This window comes from Apaloderma vittatum, unplaced genomic scaffold (assembly GCF_000703405.1).
Source record: "Apaloderma vittatum isolate BGI_N311 unplaced genomic scaffold, ASM70340v1 scaffold42232, whole genome shotgun sequence".
Classification (NCBI taxonomy): Eukaryota; Metazoa; Chordata; class Aves; order Trogoniformes; family Trogonidae; genus Apaloderma; species Apaloderma vittatum.
The window spans coordinates 295-21,029 of NW_009704872.1; the positions used below are offsets into that span (position 1 = coordinate 295).

Here is a 20,735-nt window from a genome sequence, read left to right on the forward strand (position 1 = left end):
CGCTCCCAGAGGAGAGGCTGCGCTCCCAGCCGGTTGTTTCAAGTAGTTAAGTCTCTGGGCTGAGGGTTACTGTGAAAGTCAGGGTGTTCTGGCTGTACGAGGTGACCGCAGTGTAGGGACAGCTACACGCTGCTGCTGCCTGATTTCCCACTGAGGAACAGACTGTGCAGACCCCAGTACGAGCATGCTACACATCCAGCCTCCAGGGACAAACTGGCATGGCATTTTAGGCTTGTAAAATGAAATTGCTGTAGAGCAGTCCTGATCTAAGTGTAAAAAAATAAATAAGAGGCCAGAAAACATGAGTCTGAGAAATCCAGTTGAATGTCAGTGGATCTTACCTTTTCCTACAGAATCTAATGTGGTTTCTGCAGCACTTGGACAATGCTGAACTTACTATCCGAAAATTATGGCATGGCGTGATTGTTTTAGCCAGGGGGATAGTCTTGAGTATCAGCTTTTGAACAACTGAGGTTACTACAAGCATCTTTCCAAAGAATCAGATGAGAGTAGCCTAGAAGGACAGATTAAAAACAAGTTTTTAACTTCTGCAGTCCTTGAAAGAATCCTTCCCTTCCCCCCAAAATACCTCACCCTTTGCTGGTTAATGCCTTGGCTTTAATCCAACAGTTCTTTGTCAACAATGCAAAACAGGTCTCAGCCCTAAAAAAAGGCAACTTTATGAGCATGAGCTTCTTGCAGAGTCCTTAGAAACCGGGACTGTTGGTGGTGTGAGTGCTTCGTTATCATGAAAATATCAAACACTTGACCAGTTGTGCAGTTCTGTTCCTGCTGCACAAGAAAGACAAGGTGATAAGCCACAGTTACTCGATTCCCACCTTTTCAGGTCTTGCCTCTTGCATTTTAATTTGTACTGAGCCACAGTCTCGTGCACTTCAACATACACGTGTATACACACACACACACTCCTTTTGGGCTTGTAAAAATGCAGGGATATTTTGATGTTTTCTCTCTTCTGGCCAAGGAAATTAGCAAACAGTTATCATAACCTTCCTGTTACCAAAGTTACAGTACTATTATACTAGAATTGTATCTTACAATGAAAAAGTTTTTAAGTAAAATAAACCTAATGTGAAAATGAGAATGCCATCCAAATCTGAAATTAATTTGGTTTGCATGTGTTAAAAACCACAAGAATGGTGTGAATGTGGACATCCTACTTACTCCTCTAGTTAAAAAAAAATAAATCAGAAATAAAGAATTAAATACCATTTTCCCCTTCATCTAACTTCTGAAAGAACTCGGTTCTGAATAAAGTCACATAACAACCCTGTAACTGGATGAGGAAAAAAAAAAGTATATTCTTAGAATTAGTTCATAAAACCGAAGCCTCCTGCTGAGGAAACTAAAAATGAGCCAATTTCAAAAAAATTAAGGTTAAGTGCAAAAGTGCATGGGGAGCAATCCACATTGCATCTTTAGGAGCTGAAACATGAATTAAGTTATCCTTCCCTCTGCAGCACAAGAGGCTAACTACTTACCAACATTGTTTCTTCTCCTGAAAAGGCTTCTTCCAAGGCTTTAACTTGTTTTTGAGTTTACAGGTCAAATAGTTTCAGTAGTAGAAAGGTAAACAAACGGCTCACATACAAAAACCTCCAAGTCCTTTATTAATGTTTTCAGGATGTGTGTGGTACATACAATTAACATTACACCAGCTATGGGAAGTCCTCTGTTGCAAGAGGTGCTTCAAAACAAGTATCCCAGAGCACCAACATAGACGCGCACACAGACACTACAAAACCACTTTGAAATGATTTCCCCCCACTTTTTTTTTTTAATTTTTTCCTTTAAAATGATAGCTAGGACTTCTGAGCCATTGGAGATTCTGGATGTGGGAGATCTCCTAGTGCAGTGGCACTGGTTTAAAAAGGCTACTTCGGACACTGGAAAGTCAGAATAACAAGAACTGAATGGGGTAACTGAAAGCGGTGTCATTTTCAGTGCTTTCAAGCATGACTGCTGCCTGGGTCAACACCTGTACGTCAGCCTCCTGGCATCCCCTGCAGAGCCTCCCGTGTTCCAGGTGTATACACACCCCGTGTAGATTTACCCCTCAGCTGCAGAACAGAACACTGTCCAACCACGCATTGCACCACTAGTTCCAATTAGTAGGCACTGACACATCAGGAGGGTTAAACGAATAGGACTGGAAAGACTTTAAAAAGGGCTGAGCCTGAGAGAAATCTTTGTTCATTATGACAGATCAGTGACAATCCCTTCAGGTCACCAGGCTTCACACGTCCATCTGTTCCCTAAACTCATCCTTTTATTCAGATGCTCTGCTTAAAAATAAACCCAAACTACAAAAAGGTTCAACTCCATTCTGTACATGTTCTCCATTTCCAGAGTCATTATTCTGGCTTTAGACCTTCTCTTTCCGCTTTAATTTGGACACTTTCTTGACAGTTCCATTCTTGTTTAGAAGCTTCAAAACACGATCCTTGTGATCCAAGACCTTTAGCATGGAGTCTCGAGCCTCATTGATTTGATCCATTACAAGTTTACACCTCTGCATGTTCCCCTGAAACGAAACACCATTGTCATTCACCGCACACCGTCTAGTCTAAGCCATCAGTGTACTTTTTCCTAACGCCCTCCTAACTAATAACACTGGAAACACAGGAGATACGACTGTGTGGGGTTTTTTTTAAGCCAGCTTTAGCTCTTGCTAACTACAGCAACATGTTTTGCAATTAAGGGGAAAGCAGTTCTGCTGGGTTGAGAGCCCCAGGAACGCACCTGTATCAGTTCATTGATTCGATGCAGGTCGTCGTCGGTCGCTGCCTTCTTCTTCGGAATGAGTCCCTCCTGCAGGGCGGTCAGCCTCTCGTACACATCGTGCTCCAGGTTTGTCTAAAAGACATGAGCACTTCCTGAGAAGGTTCACTGCTAGGCCAGAAAACGTTCGCCCACACGAAGAAAGCTACACAGAGAAGACAACAATCCGTTCCCCTCTCAGCTGCTCATGTTAGTAATTCAGAAGATGGAGCCTCTTGACGGAGAGTGTGGCACTATCATTCTTACTAAAGTCCTATTTACAGGATGGCTCCACTTCTGAACAAACATGGATCCTAACCAGAACTGTTTCCCCTGTTTCTCACAATACTATTCCAGGAATGCAGAGGTTTTGGGGAGTTTGGTGCTAGAATGCAGAGCACCTACCTCACCCCCAACCTGAAACAGAAGCATCCAGGAATGTGGATCAGTGCTGCCTCCTCAGATCAGCCGCACCATCCCAAACAGACGCTTCTTCAGACCTGTGCATCAGCAGGAGGGAGTTGCCAATTTTGATCATCTGTACAAAATACATCAGCTCTTATGTCTGGATCAAAATCAACACTCTTAAGTTTCCAAGCCACTTAAGCCACATTCCTGAGAAAGGGGAAAGCATGTCCCACTCCCGTTGGGCGCTACACACCAGCTCCTCTACAGTATCCCAGTGTCAGAGGACCACGTACTGAGTCTGTAAAAACATCCTCCTGTCTCACGCAACTCCGTGTTCCCCCACGTCACAGGAAGCTGGCAAGCTCCTGTCACCTACCAGCTGTAGTAGCTGTGCCGCGCAGAGATGGACCTTCCATCCTTGTGCGCGACAGGATACACCCTTCTGATTGGCAATCTCCTGCAGCATGGCCTTCTTCTCTTCTGTCACCAGGAAACACAAAAGATGTGTTACTCAAATTTCACGATTTCGCCAGGCATCTCTTCTCAAACAAAAGCATGAACTCAAATACTGTTCTCAGTACATCCTAATAAACAAGAATGAGCAATATTTTGATTGAGACAGGAAAGCAGGTAACCATCTGCCACCTATCTGCCTGCTGCTCTTGCTTAGCAACAGGTTACCTGGATTTGTAGAAAAATCATATTATATCCCATTACTTCCCCATTTAAACAATGCAGTGCTCAGCATTTCAAATACCCTGCATGGAAAAGTAAAGGGTCCATCCTTTACCACTGAAATACATATCTACTCCCTCCTCGATACTTTTACACGGTGGTGAAAATCTGATCTGCTTAAAAATTTCTAAGGTATTGGCTGAAAAGCACACCCCACCCTCATCTGATCTTTATTTTTCTCAACATTACAAAAAAATATAATCTTTAAAAGCCTATTTGTTCGTCGACAAGACCAGCTATGCTAATTCTAGAAAGTTTTTGATTAAACTGGCAAGTTTGTTAGATTGTAAGAAAATCAGAAAACTGTATCACTACAGCACGTCACTGCTTTAAGAATTACTTTCTTTAGTAAATTTCTGTCCCTGTACAGAAATAAATTTCTCAATAACCATACCATTTTCTCTTTTACAAAATTATAACTAATTCTTTGTAGTGTCCTTCCTCTCTTTCCTCCTTTATCTTGAGAAGGGAAGAGATTTAAGCAATATCTAGCTAATCAAAGTCATTAGCTGACTTGACCAAGCCTTGTTTTCCAACTTGCAATCAAAGCCTTTTTGTGGGGCTGTTTATCCAACACCAGCTAGCTAAGGATGCTCCAAGACACGCTGAATGGGTAACACTGAAGCAGTTCAGTCCAGATAAATGAAACTGTCAAACTTCAAGAAGGGGACTGACCTTTTACCCGGACATCGCTGTATCTCTGGAAGTGGTGGTAAGCAGCTTTCCAAGGATTGCGATAATGACGGAGCAATGTGATAGGTGGCCTTGGACGCACAGGGACATACCTTACACCTTCCTCATCTAGAAAAGGATCCAGGGAGAACGGCATTACTATCACTAAGTAGGTGAAAGTAGGAGATTGGTGTGACACGGTGACTCCAGCAGAAGATAGTAACCACAGCCTCATACAACACGATGCCCTATGTGCTGAGAAAGGTCATTTTCCCTGAACTTCGCTACACAGAACGTGTTGAGGAACAGATAACTTGGATTCTGTATTATTAATGTTCAGGAAGCAGGAGAATGACAGAGCACCTTCTCCGGGAAACAAACAGAAGAGAAAATACAGACACTTGAACAGAGAAAAAACCATCAGAGATGACATTACCTATATACTCCTTAGGAGGAGACTTTCGCTTTTCTGCTTTCACCAGCAAGCTTTTGGCAGTGGATTTCTCATCATCAGTGCTATTGGTTTCCATCATGTCCCCTTCCTCTGTGGAGATGACATGCTGCTGCTTACGGGGTTTCTTCCTCGGGGAGGCACCAGGTGGCAAATCACTTGGAGGCATTGAAAGGTTATTTGTCAGCAACGCCAAAGACGGAGACACGGTACTTGTAGTCAAAGGAGGGACTGCTGAGAGAAAGGAAAGAGGAAAAGAACCCAAACCATCAGCAGTGTAAAGGTAACACATTAACACCGTTTGGACACTGCCTCCAGCAGTAATTCCTATTTCAGCACACTGCGAGGAATATGAAGCGTACAAGATCCACAGGTACAGAGCTGAAGTGCAGGTATTAAGCCAGCAGCAACTGCCAGGACAAATCTGTGCACTAAGATCTTTAGTGTCTCACATACAAAAGCATAAAGAAGAGACCACTGTCCCTCAGTTCCCTCATATTTGAAGCTTATATTAGTTTGATGCTACAAAAAGGAATCTAAGCTAACATCTGTCTCGTGCTACCTTAAAAAAAGGTATCTTTGTATGTTTGTCAGCATGGATTATAGTCAACAGCAAGCAAGTCCCTTTCCTCTCCTAGTGTATGCAGGCAGTCAGAGGCAATCAAATTGGGACTGCAGTACTTGCAAGAGTCTACTTGTACTGCCAAGTCAGCAGCACCCCAGCAGTAGGTTACGGCACTCATCCACACACCTCTGAAGTGGGCACCAGAGCAGTGGGGAGCTTGAGGGAACTCACCTTGTTGTTCCAAGGGAAAAGCTCAATCAGCCATGACTAAGGCCACAGAAAAAAAATTCTGGGATGAGATCTGACAATTTGGCATACTCGTGATCGCCAGTAAGAGCCAAAAGAACCCTGAAAAGCTTAATGATATTTGTCTTTGCTCCAGAAATAACGGTAGCAAGCACCTTTGTCCATCACAGGACAACACAAACCTTTACAGAGTGAAAAAAACTACAACAAAACCAGAACTCAGATACTCATGAATGTGGGATGCATTCATATCATTTTGCCACTGTATAGTGCCTGACTTGAGACCCATAAAGATCTGAATTTTACTGATTGTGCCACCTGATAGCAACTACGCCTAAGCTGGACAAGTAAGGCAATACACTAAGTATTTTAAAAAGTTTTAGGGAAAAATATCCATGAATCACAGGAGAGCCCTATGAAGTTGTTCACATACAAGAAAAGCCCTTGGACCTGAACAGTAGGACTCATGAGAAAACTGAAATTAACTGATCCACAACGTATTGGTACTGTTGCTGAGTATGGGTGTTTTAAGCAAGCCACTCAGACGGGCTCTTTGGAATTGAATCATTCAAACATGAACAAAGCAGTCACAGTAACAAGTGATTTCACTGAAGATTAGGCAGAAGGCAAAGAACTTTATGAGTAACAAGGCATAGAGGGAACCCTTTGACTAGTGTTCTGTGCCACCATGAAAGAGATGTCTCATTTTCAGGTTGAATGTGTTGAAATCCTAATTTCTCTGCTGCCTCAACAACAAAAGAAGCAACCTGATGATTAGCAACCACCTACCAGATACTGGCCGCATTATATCCATAGGCTCCACTTCCTCTTTGATTTTTATCTCTGGTACCGCAGGACCCAGCACTGCTGAGAGGGCACCGCTCATCGTTGATGGTGGAGCAGGTGCTGCCACAATTGCAGTAGAAGTTGGTGGAGCAGCCGGGACAGCTCCTGGAATGGTGGAGAGCGCTGCTGCGGGCTGCGACGTGGGGCTGGCTGCTGCGATGATTGTTGGAATGGCGGAGGGGGGCTGCTGGGAGGTCGGAGGGACCGCAATGGTGGGCTGCTCGCTGCCTTGATTAGACACGGCCTCCATGGACACAGTGACAGGAGTGGCCATGGACACGTGAATTTCAGGTTTTGGCTTGGCTCTGTAACATTAGAAGAAAGCAAAACAAGCTGAAGTTAACTGCATCTCAGTCATGACCACCCAGCACAAAGTGAACGAGCCCGGCTGGATTCAGACTATCCAGTTTTTCCTGTACCCGCAAGGAACACCTGGCTCAGTAATGTGTTTAACATCAGAACAAGGTGTCATCTCAGCAGCATTTCCTCCTCCGCTCCCTTTCTCATCCTTTGTGTTTATTACAGATGCTATTTTCTTCCACTGACTGTAACTAGCAAGTCTCATGACTAATTCCAGGTAACTTTGAAACACTCGTAAAAGGACCAAGGCCGTTTCACAATGCAGACAAAAGGAACTTTTACCCAAAGCTGCACTACGCCCCATCCTCTGTTTGCAAGAGCTCCCACGGTGGCTAACAGTTATAAACCAATAAATTGTAAAGCCACCAAACTCAACGGAAGCAGGGTAGAAGCTCCATTTACCTTTCCTCGGCATTGATTTCCAAGCACTACAGAAAAAAGTTTCGAGGCCTATCCTTTAAAATAGCAGAGGGTTTTGTTTGTTTCTATGAAAGCCCATAACCACGTCTTTTTTAAAACGCTACTGCCTCAGCTTCCCGGCAGCAGAACTAGTCAAGTCTGTTCAAAGTCATCACACTGACAAATTCAAAATAGATGAAGTTTCCCAAAAGAAAGGAAAAATGCTCCGATAGCCGAAGAATACAAATCAAACAAATACAATGAAGCTATTATGATGCAGCTGGTTGTTTCCTACAGTCTTACCCAGCAGGCCTTGGCGATCCAGATGTGCTTCGCATGGTACTCTCGACACGCGTGCTGGCTACTTCAGGCGGCTGAGGTGGAATTAAGCTTTTCCGGACTGCCAGCCTGTGAGAGACCGACAGACAGATCTAAGATTCCCACTTCCCTCCTTTTCAAATCAATGTTCGGTTTTATTCTCTGTAAAGATCAAAGATTAGTAGCTCTGGCCTAGTCTCACCCCCTTTTAGGGCTTCTCCAAGAGTGCCAGCTTCACCCTCATCCTGCCAGTGAGAGCGTCTTACTGAGACCGCCAGGCTCCAAGGGAGGTTTGGCCATGCCACCTTCCTCCGCTGCTATTTCGAGACTGACCAAATCATCTGGAACTAAACAGTGCTCAGACTAGCATCTGCTTCTTTTAGTTGGACTAGACTGTGTCAAAACCTGACTCCAAGACTTCAAGCCCTGAATGTGGACGTTAGGCAGCACAGGGCTGAATATAGAGAAGTATTTCAGAGACTACTCAGTCTTCCCGTGGGGCTAGAAGTTGAATTGTTGTCCAGAATAATCAGCCTCTCAAATGGAAACATTCTTTAGTCATCTACCTCTGCTTCTTTAATTCCCGTTTCAGCTTCACAGCCTCTAGCTTCTCTGCCTTAAAAAAGGTTTCCACCCAAATAAGAAAAACATGCAGTTTTAGTCTCATAGGACACATCAGTTCCAAATCTTTTCAGTCATTAGTCAGGAGGAAATGCATTGTTAATTCTACAGCTGACTCTTGCTTCTTTATTCAGGCATTTAAAATTAGACAGACAATATAAAATACTTTTAAGTTACTGCCTCCCCTTTTCCTAATCAGATTTCACAGCAGGGTACTAATCCTATCCTTTATACTCATCCACATACTCTTCCAAGAAAAGCACTGAAGACAAAGCACAGAATTCTAATTTTAGTAGATTATGAATTCTTTGGTTTTATTACACTAAGCAAGAAAGCCTCAAACCCACTTTCCCTCAAAAGGTCACTTTCAAGAGCTAGGAGACAAACAGTCCTCATTTTATTACTGACAGTAAGAGAAAAACTATATCCTACCCTGGTGAGGAAAAGAAGTGCACTTCACATCAGCAGGTCACACACAATTGCTGCTGACTGAATAACCTGCTAGAACTTTTCTTATCTCCACTGAAATGATTCCATTTAGCTGGGCTAGAGCGCAGAGAAGCATCGTTCCCGTGTCACTTCCAATTCTACTCACCCATCTGTGGTCGGTTTCTTCCGGAGGATGCTCGGGCGTGGGGAAGAGCCCTGGGCTGGGGCACTGGCACTGGCGCTCTGGCTGTGGGTTTGCACAACTGTAGTGGCTGCAGAAGCCGTGTTGAACGTGTTGCTAATAGGATTGGCTACAATGGTGGCTCCATCTGCCAAGACTACTGCTGGGAGGGATGGATGTTGACACAGCAGAGAAAAGAACAGATACAGAGAGGAAAAAGCGGCAGTTACTGAAGGATAGTTGACGACCAGGCAGGTGTTTGCAGTGCACGTGTTGTCCACAGCCCCTCGACTCCCTCAGTCTGTAACTGCGGTGCTTTCAGACTATTTTGTAAGTGATATCTTTGTGCCAAGCAATCCAAGAACTGAACTGTCTACAGTGAAGATGGAAACTACCTCCTGCCTAACAACTGCTGCTAGGGAAATTATCTTTTCCAGAAGAAATGGAGAATGCACAAATCGGTAGGGAGATCATCAACACAACTGGGTCAGCAGAATAACGTTCCTGGTAGAGTCTATGTGGCAATACCTGCCACATGCAAGTAAGTGCCATCAGCTGTGCTCATGTTCCGACCTGCCAAAGGCTGTTTGGTGAACTAACTGATGGAGAGCATTTAGTTAGAAGTACTGTGCAATATGATTGCCAGCTTCACAACAGCATATTCTTTCAGTCACCATATCCCATTTCTTCAGTAAGTTTTTGGGGTTTCATCAGACCAATCACTTTTAATGATAGAGGGTTTCTATCAAGAGACCGAGATTAGGTTCCCAACTGCTGAAAGTACCTGGCCGTATTTTAATGGCTACTGTGATCTAAGGCGTAGCCAGAACAGTTCAGAGAACATCATTTACTTGTGAGTTTTCCCACAAGGCCTGACTGAAGAGAATTGTTTGAGCTCAGGCACTACCAGTCTTTCTCACTGAAGTAACCCATTCAAGGCCATCCGCACGCTCCACTCAGTACACTTAAAAAAATAAATAAAGGAACGAATAGGTAAAACATTTGCTGGAAGAATGTGTGTGAATGTATTTAGGGTCCACTGCTGGACTATAACAAGATCATTAATGAGTGCAAAAGAAGAAAAGCCAAACGAGGACAGGAGTTCCGCTGCCCTGACTGGGTCCAAACCACGGGCTTTGCTCGTACCTGAAGTCTTGGTGTCGGCTTGTGGCTGCTGAGCACTGATTGGTGCCGGCTGCAGCCCCGGCGTGCCGATTGGTGCGGCAGGGTGGAGCCCTTGTGTCCCGATCGGTGCCGGCTGGATGCCCTGGGCGCCAATTGGTGCCGGCTGGATGCCCTGGGTGCTGATGGGCGCCGGCTGGATGCCCTGGATGTGGCGGGCGTGAGAGGCGTCAACGGTCATCAGCTGCATGGGGTTGAGGTGGACAGTGGAGGCCACTCCGACACCGGTCTGAGCCGTGATGGCCGAGTTGGGCGCCTGAGCTGAAACTGGGAGCAGCAACAGATACCTCGTCACACAGTTACCTTGTCACACTGACCCAGCGGGTTGCCTCCGTTTCCCCCCACCTCACAGCGCCTCTCACTCAACCACTTACTTTCAAAGACTATTTTGCTTTGAAAAATTAATTTGCTGGCCTGCTTGCTGCAGCAGTAAAATTGAGAATGGAGAGGCCCGATTGTCTGCCAGAAGAATTAAACATTAGTGTGTATTTCTGTTCCATTTTCTCTTTCAAATTCCAACAAGAGAGAAAAGATCGAGCTTAACTCTACTTTTAGTTAGATTCAAACTACATTTCTGTACCCAGCTTCCACTCTCAGAAAGCTATGCTCTATTTTTCCCCACTATCTTATTTTACAGTGCTTCTAAGTACCAACACTTGGAACTTTTCCCTGCTGACAAAAAAAAAAAGCAACCCCCCAAAAACCCCATGAACTAGAAGCCTAAGCTTTTTCCTTTCAAAAGATAGTATTGCCACAGAGCTTATCATTACATCAACTGAAAACCTCCAACGTCTGAGTGTACAAAAGCAAGCAGACAGAGTGGAAATTCAAGTGTAAGTGCCTTAAAAGCAGGACTTACCTTCCCCAGCCATATAATAATAATAAAAGCTTTCTTTACTGCAACTGAACGAACTGTTCTGAAGTTGAGTACAATCTTATCTGGCTCAGAACAGGGCTTGCAATTACAGGCTGGATACAACAGCTCAAATGAACACGCAACCTTTTTTATGGCAGAACAATGTTACCAATGAAGCACCTCTTCTAAGAGATTCAGATAATTTATTTGAACTTACAGCTACAAGTAACTATGATTTGATCTTTCAAGATCCGCTATACTGCATATTACAGGCAGCACTGAACTGCGCTGTAAGACTACCTGCAGCTTCCGATCTCCAGATTTCTAGTCTTTACAGAACAGTACCACAATTTCTGCAGCCACACACAGAATTCAAGTGTGAACTTGCCAACAATGGCCTTGCTTGCTAACAAAGGAGAGCCCTTTCATCGCAGAACAAGCTGGTTTTGTCATTGTCACAGGATTTCCATCAAGTTCTTGTGCTGACAAGACACTCTAAAAACAGCCGTCAAAAACCTGAAATCAGTCAGCTAGATCCCTGAAAATGGATTCTGCATAAAATAGGGCATGTTAGTTGTCATAGTGGGACACCTTGTTGTGGAACTTTCTTGCATTCTTGTTGCAGAACTTTCTATCCAACAAAATCCTTTTGGGAGACTACGTGAAACACAAGCAGTGTTTGGAAAGAGAAAGCCAGCATTCTTCCTCAAAACTCTGCATTAACTCTCCTTTTTTCAATGATCTTTTAACAAGTCCCCTCTGTCCTGTTATCCAAGCCCCTGCGTGGCTGTGCTCAGCAAGGCACATGTCCCTCCTGGTACCCTGAAGCCTCTACTTTGAGTTGTCACCAGTCACTGCCATAACAAGTACCTTCAACTGATGCTTCAAGTCAATTTAACAACAAAAAAAAAATGTCTCTGGCCATGACCTCATGCTGAAGAACCTACATCTGCTTTTTTAAAAATTAGCATTAGCCTACCATCACCCCAATACACTACCCAAACTGGAACTCTAATCATATTCTGTCAGGGACAACTACTCCTCAACCACAGCTGCCAACACGAAGCACCACCACTCCCCTGCACCGTCTCCTTTAAACCCTTAAGCCAAGGAAAAAAAGAAGCTCACTTGTCCCTTTTGCAAGTCATTTAATCAGCTTCGAGCCCATCTCAAAGCCTGATGCTATAGTCAAGACTTGCAACTTTTCACTGGAATTTCAGTGACAAAAAGACCGGGCCCCAGTAACTCAGCAATTCCCCGTGCGCAGTGTCCCACGCAGCACGTGGGCTCTGCCACCTCCAAGTTCTTCGAACTGTCTCTATGCTGCTCGCGGGTAACTTGCTGCCAGCAGATACAGATATTCCATGAAAATCCAAATCATGCTTTTGTTTGGATTATAGAAAGTATCCCATTTCAAGAGAATGCTCAAGAAAGGTAAAAGTACTCCAAACTTTTTTTACAGAGAATGACATAAGTTTGGGTTGACGTGGGCTCACATTACGCATCATTTTTTGACTGTCTGCAAAATTACAACAACACTTCAAACACCTTAATTGCTCCATTCTTTTAAAAGGAACACTAATGCAGAACTGTGCAATGCAGCTTATTTTTAACATTTTTGGTTCAGGTTTCTCTCTCAAACTGTACACTCCTGTGGAAAGAGATTAAAAGGGGCTTGTCAGAACACCAGGGAATGAAGATGCATCAAAGAGCTGGTGTGGTTTGAAGGAGTTGAACTGTTTTGATTTGTAAAATCAAAATCTTCTAGAGGTGCAAACCCTTGGATATCAAATGTGAAACTCCTGAGAAAAATGGTAGTAGCTGCATTTAGTAGGTCTCTGAAATAGTTCTTGCCCACAGGTATTGCCCCCTCAAGCCATAAAGACTTTTTGGGATAAATCACAAAAGCCTCTCAGCTTTACCCCTCACAAGAGCTCACGTGTGAGCCACCTGCAGAGCAACGCGCCAGAGCCCGCTTGCCCTGAACCCCATCTTACCTGGGTACTGGCGAATGGTGGACACGGAGCTGGTGATGGGGGTGTAGGTGTGCGCAGTCAGAGGGTAGGCAGAGGGCGGGTACGTTGGCAAGAAATACTGGAACTGGACCGGCACCGACTGCCTACAGGCATCAGAGACAGCAAGTCTTACACAACACACCACTTCAACAGTTTAGCGTCAACCCCTGCCTTTGGGCCGCTCCCCGAGTTTTGTAATCTCATCGGTCATAAGCTGTTGAGCATCTCAGCTATCACGATTAATTCAAGTCTTATCAAATCCTCACCACTACAAACCCACATTACTTCCTGCATATCAAGTCCCCATTATTTCCAATATCAGAACCCAGAAAAGCAGCAAAACTCCAAACCTACTGACACACACACTGTCATTCATCCAGCCGTTATTTCCCCACCTGTTGTCATTTCTGGTTTCCATGGCTACAGGGTTTGGAGACGCCCGGTGACTAGAGAGGGGTATGAGATTACTCCTCTCTGCTGTGTAATCTGACTGGATCCGGGGAGAAGTATGCGTGATTTGCTGAGGAACCACTTTAGCTGCATAAAGACAAACATGTAATCAGTTGATCGTCAAAGGAAAAGTTGGTAAAACCTGCAAAGGCAAGATTAACTCTCCCGGCAAAACCCCCAACATGCCCTTCCTCCTTGACCCCCAAACCACACCCCATCCCAAGATGACTTTCTAACCACAGCGATGACAGGTTTCCTTAATAAGCAGAAAGAATAAGTGAAGTGAAGCATTTTTTATCAGTTTATACCAGAATAGATAGCTGTAAGAACTGCATATATAAACTATACTTGCTAACAGAGTAAGTTACTCCCGTGCTCAGATGAAGTTAATTTTTTTTTTCTGGATCAGCCCAATCCTTACTGCTGCCACAAACTCATCCAAGTTCTCAAAGCAGAATTTGACAGAGATCAAGGGAAACAAGATCAAGGCAAACAGGCATACACAGAGGCCAAGAAAAGAAAGAAAACATCTACAAAAGCTTCTCTGGAAACAATGATGTATGGAGATAGAACTTTCCTCCTTGGAAATTTATAGTAGGGGAAGATATTACAAGATTTCAAAAGAACAAGAAGGAAAATAGAGATGAACAAAAAGAAACTTTTATGGTTCTGTGGGAAACATCTCAGGGAAATTCCACAACCAGATAAATAAAGTTCCCAACATTAGACCTTAATGTTTCACCTCCAAAGGAACACACTAATCAAAGTCAACTAGGCTGCACCTAACATCTCAAGAAGCACAGGAAGAAACTTAGAAAAATCAACTGAGAGTGCCATATTCTTCTAATCACCAAGCAGTTACAACTTCTAGTATATAAATGCCAAAAAGGCCTAAATTTGTCTAAAAATTTAAGGTAGTGAGCCACTTTATTACTTACTCCTCCTAGAACATCTACTTCTTCCTGGTATTAAAGAAAAGGCATGCCACAGCAGACCCGTTAGTGGGTTTCTCCCAGCTTGAACTGATTTCCCTCCCCCCCTGAATTCGCTATTATGCACAGACATTGCTAGCAGGAACAGAAAAATGGAGGCATCACTTACACACTCGCCTTAAAACTGAAATCACTCACCAACTGGGATGTTTGAGGTCGTGACAGCTGTAGCATGGGAAGAATGGGAGGGCATTGTCATGGTGACAATGGTGCTTGTAGGCGCTTGGGTGTGAGACACAGAACCTAAAGAGAACAAAAAACAAATCAACCCATACAAGACCTTTCTGTGGAGCTCTATCATGCCAGTATATCGATAAACAAATAAAGAGGGGAAAAACCTCAACCCAGACAACCTCCCTGAAGAACCCAGTAACTCTCTCACACGGTCTGCTGGTGCACTTACAAAGAGTCTTCATAGCAAAACAAAACAACAAAAAAACCCCCACCAAACCCAAAATTTCTCAAAAATACTGAAGTTCCATCTTCAGGAGGAAAAACAAAAGCTACAAGAAAACCCTCAGTCATAGCAACCCCACAATAGCATTAAGAGTAACTCACCAGCTGTGGTTGCTGAAGCAATGGTATTTGTTGCCAAAATAGGTGCCACTGTTGCTGCTGCCACTGGAGTACCAGTACTGAAAATTGTTTTCTATGAAAGGAGGAGAAAACCTTAAATTTAAAAGACTAATACATTTAAAATATATACTTAATATGCAATCCCGTTGCCTTGACTGTGAAGAACATGAATTCCTAACCGAATAGTAACTCTTTTCCCAAATTTCATCTTAGCCCTCAAGATATAAACAAAAGAGACATCTAGTAGAAACAAGAGGGGTTGGGGGGTTTTGTGTTCTTTTTTTTAACTCCTTCTTGCAGTTTACCTGAGCCATGGTGTGGAGCTGTGGCTTCTGTGTTCCTATAGCTGGGTGAGAGGGTAGTGTAATCCGAGTCGCCGTATCCCTTGGCTGCGCAGGCCGCTGAATGCTAATAGCTGCAGAAGGCGGGTGCTGCTGGATAGACAGCGTGGGTCGACTGAGGAGAAAAGAAAATAATCATGAAGGTAACCATGTGGCTACTAAATATGAAAGGTAAGAGGCAGGGATACACATCATGCCTTGGACTCCTCCTCTGTGAAAGCAGCGCTGCCATCAAGTCTGTGGCGAAGCAGCGGGAGAAATTTGAACTACACTGTTGTGCCCTCATCTGCCCTACATACCCAAGTAGGAGGGCAGCCTTATCAATAACTCCTACGGGCTCGTAAAAGAGACTGTCAGGGATGCTTTTCAACATTTGCACATTATTTTTCCCCATTGTGTCTTCAAAAATAGAGATGGGCCCAATTAGCCACAAGTTCCTGCAACAGAAACTCTGCCTTCCAGGAAGCAGGACGTCAAAGCTGGTTCATTAAGGCCTTTCCTCCTCAGAACACGGAGCCACAGTTCACATTTGAATAGTAATTTTTATTCACAGAACTGAAAGCATTTGCACCGTGCAAGCATCATTATTTTTGTGTTGTATCATCCCACTTCTAGAGGATTATCACGTACGGACGATGAACGTGTGTGCTTCCCCTTCCCGCAGCCTCCGTGAAGTCAGAGCACTGTAGGTTTCAAAGGGTCTTTACCTGAGGGTCGACTCCGTCGCGTGTGCCGCTGTTGTGGTTATCACAGGGGACTGAGCTCTTGTGGCCGAAACAGTTGCCACCACAGCAGGAGGAATCGTGCTGGAAGTTGTCACAGGAGGACGAGACTATAAAAACGAGCCAGAAAGACATATTCAGAAAAGCAGTTCTGCTGTTCAGAGAATAACTAGGAATTACGTGGCTAAAACTGGTTTTCCTACACCTTATCATTAAGTTTTGGCATCCTAAGACATTTCCAGACTTCCTGAGTTGATCTGGTTGTCAAAGCGTGTACATCATAGGGATTGGTAACCAACAATGTTAACGGGATGGGATCCCTTGAACGTCTTTAGGGATAAAACCCAAGAGTCAGTTCACTTCAGAATGAGAAGAAACTCTGATGCAAGTATCTACAGTAGTCAAAGGCGATTACATGGGAATCCTAACTGAAATCACAAAGTAAAAATCTTTAACCCTTTATCCTAACACTGAATGCTAGTACTATTATAGGGAGAGGATATCAATAATCTTCTTCTATGTGTACATAAGCTGAGATATACAGAAGCATATTAAAACGATTTCTTTCTGTAATTCTATATTAACACATATATGTAAGAATAAATCAACACAAGCATAACACACTAGACTTTAAAAATTTAGTATCTCTGAACTAAATCCTCTGCCCAGATTCTAAGCACTTTGGGAAACAGTTAAAATCCCTATTTCTGGCACCAAGTCTGCAGATGAATTAAAACCACAGGACTGATGCAACGATCTCACTACTTGCTATTAGAACCCAGAACCCAAGAAACAGAACTGGAAGAGAGATGCCAGTAGCCTGAGCTCAGTCAAAACTCAACTACAGGTTATAGTATTTCATGTAAGTGCCAGGAGGAACCGGGAGCTGGTGCTCAGCGCTCCGCGGAGCTGCCCGGCCGCTACCTGCCTGGATTGGCTGGGGGGGGAAGCTGGGCCGTGGCCGCGTTTGGCAACTGTGAAGCCGGTCTCAGGACTGTGGTTACTTTAGAACTGGACATCACTGCAGCTGCCGCCGCACCTGGGAAACAAACCGAGCACGTCAGAACACCCTGCGCCCAAACGGCTCCGTCGGTACCGCAGAGGCACACTCTGACCTCAGCTGGTGGGTGTTCCGGTTTTAGCGCATTTCACACGTATGTCAGTTCAGGCAGCATTGGTTTAAAAGGCTTTTAACAAATATACGTAAGGTTCATGAACTTACGTGGGGAAAGGCAGGTATTATTTTAAATTGTCTTTATTGATACTTCCCATTCCCCTACAATAACCTTATACTGCAGACACAAATCTTTTTCTATTTCAAGCTATGGAAGTCAGTAGAAATAATTCATTTTGATTGCTGGGCTAATGTGTAATTCAGTCGCCTGATACCAGCAATAATCTCACTGCATGTGATGAAGTTCAGAAGAAAGATACACAGGCAACAGAAGAAAATCCAAAAGGATAACAACCCCCCAACTTTTAAACCTGCGGTATGATTAATTTATCTACTGTTTACTGTCTCCTGATCATACGATATCACTACAGAAGGCAAATAGCTTTGAAATTACTTGATGGACTAGACTGCACAGCTTCTCTAGATGTCCCTAATTGCAATTATTACCTCAAAAGTTAATATTCAAGCTGAGAGAAAAAGAGCAGGAAGAAAAAAGAAAACATACACTAAGTGACAACATAAAGTTTGTGGCAGCTGTCCCACAAATCAAGGGAACACCACGACATTTTACTTCAGCTACAAATAAAGCTGCACAGTCCTCCCACCTCCTCTAATAGAAGAGGATTAGGTCTTTGCTAATGTCAATTTATTTTTATTGAGTGACCAAATAACATCAAATACAAAAATGAATAAAAAAGTTACTTTGAATTCAGATCAGTTTAAAGTTGAACTAGAAACGTAACCCATAAGCTTTTCAAAGTCAAACTGCAGCCAGAAGTCAGACTGGAGCAAGCACAGAGCTTCTTTGAAGAGGTGGATCTCCTGTTTGGTAAGCCATAGCAACCAAAACTCCAGCAGACAAGAGCCTGTAGTTACCACCAGCATTTAACTCAAGAGTAAATGCAAATGCACAGAGTATGGCACGTTAACATGCACAAAATTGCATGAGTGATCCTGCGACCGGTGGGTACAAGAATAAACCTCGGAAGTGTCAGAGGGGAGCAACGCTCACCACTAAGAACGTACAAGACACTTTGCAGGACAGGTCAGTCTGTACCAGCGTTTTTTTTTTTTTTTTTTGAAAGCTTTCACTGTTTTAACAGCAAAGAACTAACGTCACAGATGTGCTGGCATCTGTCAGCATTTTAGATGCTGTCACACAGTCCTGCCCTAAATGACCGACAGCAACATAATTCTTAAAAGGCCAGGAGTCACCTCTTCACACTGGCAGCCGTACTGCTGAAGCACTAACTGCACAAGCAGCGAGGAGGCCAGATTCACCTCCCCCGAGAGGCTGCGGCAGCAGGCAGGAACAGGACAGCAAAGTCTTTACCTCGGGGTAGGTGAGAAGCTCCAATGTGTAGCGGAGGCCCAGGAGCACTACTTCTGATGATAGACATCTGCACGTTGGTGGCCATGATATGATGCAAGTTACTAGGGTGCCCCTGCAGAGTTCAAGAAATAACAAAACGCAAAATAAACTTTGAGCTGTGCTGACAAGAATTAACAGCCATGCTATCACCATATCTATGTCCCGAAGACAGAGATTTTGTAGAAATACTTGGTGTACAAAAGGCACAAGTTGAAGGGAGACAGAGGCAGATGTCTCTACAGCATAAAGTTACAGAGCCTGCCGACACCAAGTGTGGAAGATGGAAACGTTTATCCGTTTCACTGATCTGTTGTTCTGGTTGGCACATGGGTGACACTCAGCCAGAAGTCACCCACACCTGAACCTGAGAGATGGCCCTTCTGCCACCAGTGATATTCAAGGCACAGATTCATACCATCTCTGCAGTAAAGTCATGAAGATGGTGGGAAACATGGCAAACACTGCAACAGCTTAATTCTATTTTTCTTCTGTGATTCTGAACTTCTCAGAGATTTGAATAAAGATAAAAAAATCCACTGAAACTGTTGCAGATCCTTAACCAGCTTAACTCAAATCCACCTAAAGGGACTTTACACCAAAACCCTGAGACTCCAGAGGTTTAGTGATGAGTGTTCTGCCAAAGTAGTTTCAAATCACAAGGATGGGCTCTGCAGTCAAAAGTTAGATCTAAAGCATTATCTACATTTCCCACCCCTCCTATTTTGTCACTAGTGATTTAATAAGAACGTACTGCAAAACCATCAACTGTTCACTGGTCTCTTCCAAACCGCTCCCATTAAAGGTAAAGAACACTGCGGTGATGGTTCTCAGCAGTTTGTCTACACCAGGAATTCTCCAAGTGATACTGAAACAGCAGGAGCTTTTAAGGCAAGACACCACAGCAGCTTCTGGGTATGGCCCTGCTGCCACAGCCTCACTGTGCTGTGTCAGTTGGATGATGACAACACACGAGCAGCTTTCTAAAGGCCTGGCCATAACAGAGTCCGATTCAACAACCGGTGGCCACTGAATGAGGAATCCTGCTCTCTCTACCTTCTCTCCTGCTGCAAGAGCCCACCTCAGTTACACCAATATTGATCTGACCATGCAGCGAGCTGGAACAGGAAAAATCAAACACAGCAAAACAAACAAACAAAAACACCCCAAACCTGTTGCCCACTGATTGTTGCCACAGGAATTGTTGGAGCCTGTGGTATGTTGCTTTCCATGGTCACAGTAACTTGCCCAGGAACCTTTGTGGGAGCTGAGAGAGTAGAGGGCGGAGCGGGAGCAATGGGCCGGCTAGGCATGGTGGGCTTCAAGGGAGGCTACAAGAAATACAAAGACAGAAACGTTGGAAACTCCAAACGAGAGCTCGATGTTGAAGCAGAAATGATTTCGGAGGGGGTGAAAACCTGAGGAAATGCCAGGGAAGATTTCAGAAACGTATCTCTTAAGAAATAAATAAAAACCTATCCCCCTTAGAAATAATGCTGTGGAACTATGACGTCCTCGGTATATGACATGAACAGCTAAACCCTCGAGGCAGTGTGCAGTCAGTAGAAGCACACAAGAAAAGTTTAAGAAGCAAAAGTAAGGAAGTTTTTGGTGTAATTAATTTTTGCTCGACAGTCTCACTTGCAGTATAGACTGCATTTCTCTCCCTACAAATCATGAACCTCCCCATTACCTTCATAAGTCCATCTGAAAAGGAAAGTGGCACAGCTGGAGTCAGATGTGCTGGTGGTGCTGTCACGGTCACTGGGGCACCAGACTGGACAGGGTGGTGCTGCGTCAGCATCTGAACCTGTGGGTACGGCCGAACCACCACGGGTTCCTGTTTTTCTTCTCGAGGTTGGATAGAGCTGCCAGGGCCAACGTGCTCTCTAGGAGCAACTTCTGAGTCGCGACTAGATTCATCACTCGCTAGCAAAAAAAAAAAAAAAAGGGAACAGTGAGGAAGAGGGTGAAAAAATAGATAATGGTTTTGCATTGGTTACCCCCCAGCTCAGAGACGAGAAGTCAAAAACGGTCTAAACAAAA

The 20,735-nt window shown here is 44.1% G+C and overlaps 1 protein-coding gene across 1 annotated transcript; it reads right to left on the bottom strand.

Moving 5' to 3' along the window:
* Nucleotides 1–3,226: 3,226 nt before the first annotated feature.
* On the bottom strand, nucleotides 3,227–20,493 carry SAP130 (Sin3A-associated protein, 130kDa). Its single transcript, XM_009865181.1, has 18 exons — nucleotides 20,383–20,493; nucleotides 19,862–20,020; nucleotides 18,654–18,765; nucleotides 17,085–17,185; nucleotides 16,132–16,256; nucleotides 15,389–15,539; nucleotides 15,066–15,156; nucleotides 14,646–14,750; nucleotides 13,461–13,602; nucleotides 13,048–13,169; nucleotides 10,159–10,461; nucleotides 8,998–9,175; nucleotides 7,767–7,871; nucleotides 6,648–7,009; nucleotides 5,033–5,281; nucleotides 4,600–4,725; nucleotides 3,566–3,669; nucleotides 3,227–3,319 (listed from the first exon to the last, which is right to left on the bottom strand). Exons 1-18 carry the CDS (start codon nucleotides 20,491–20,493, stop codon nucleotides 3,227–3,229), a joined length of 2,739 nt encoding a protein of 912 aa, XP_009863483.1.
* Between the last annotated feature and the right edge of the window lie 242 nt (nucleotides 20,494–20,735).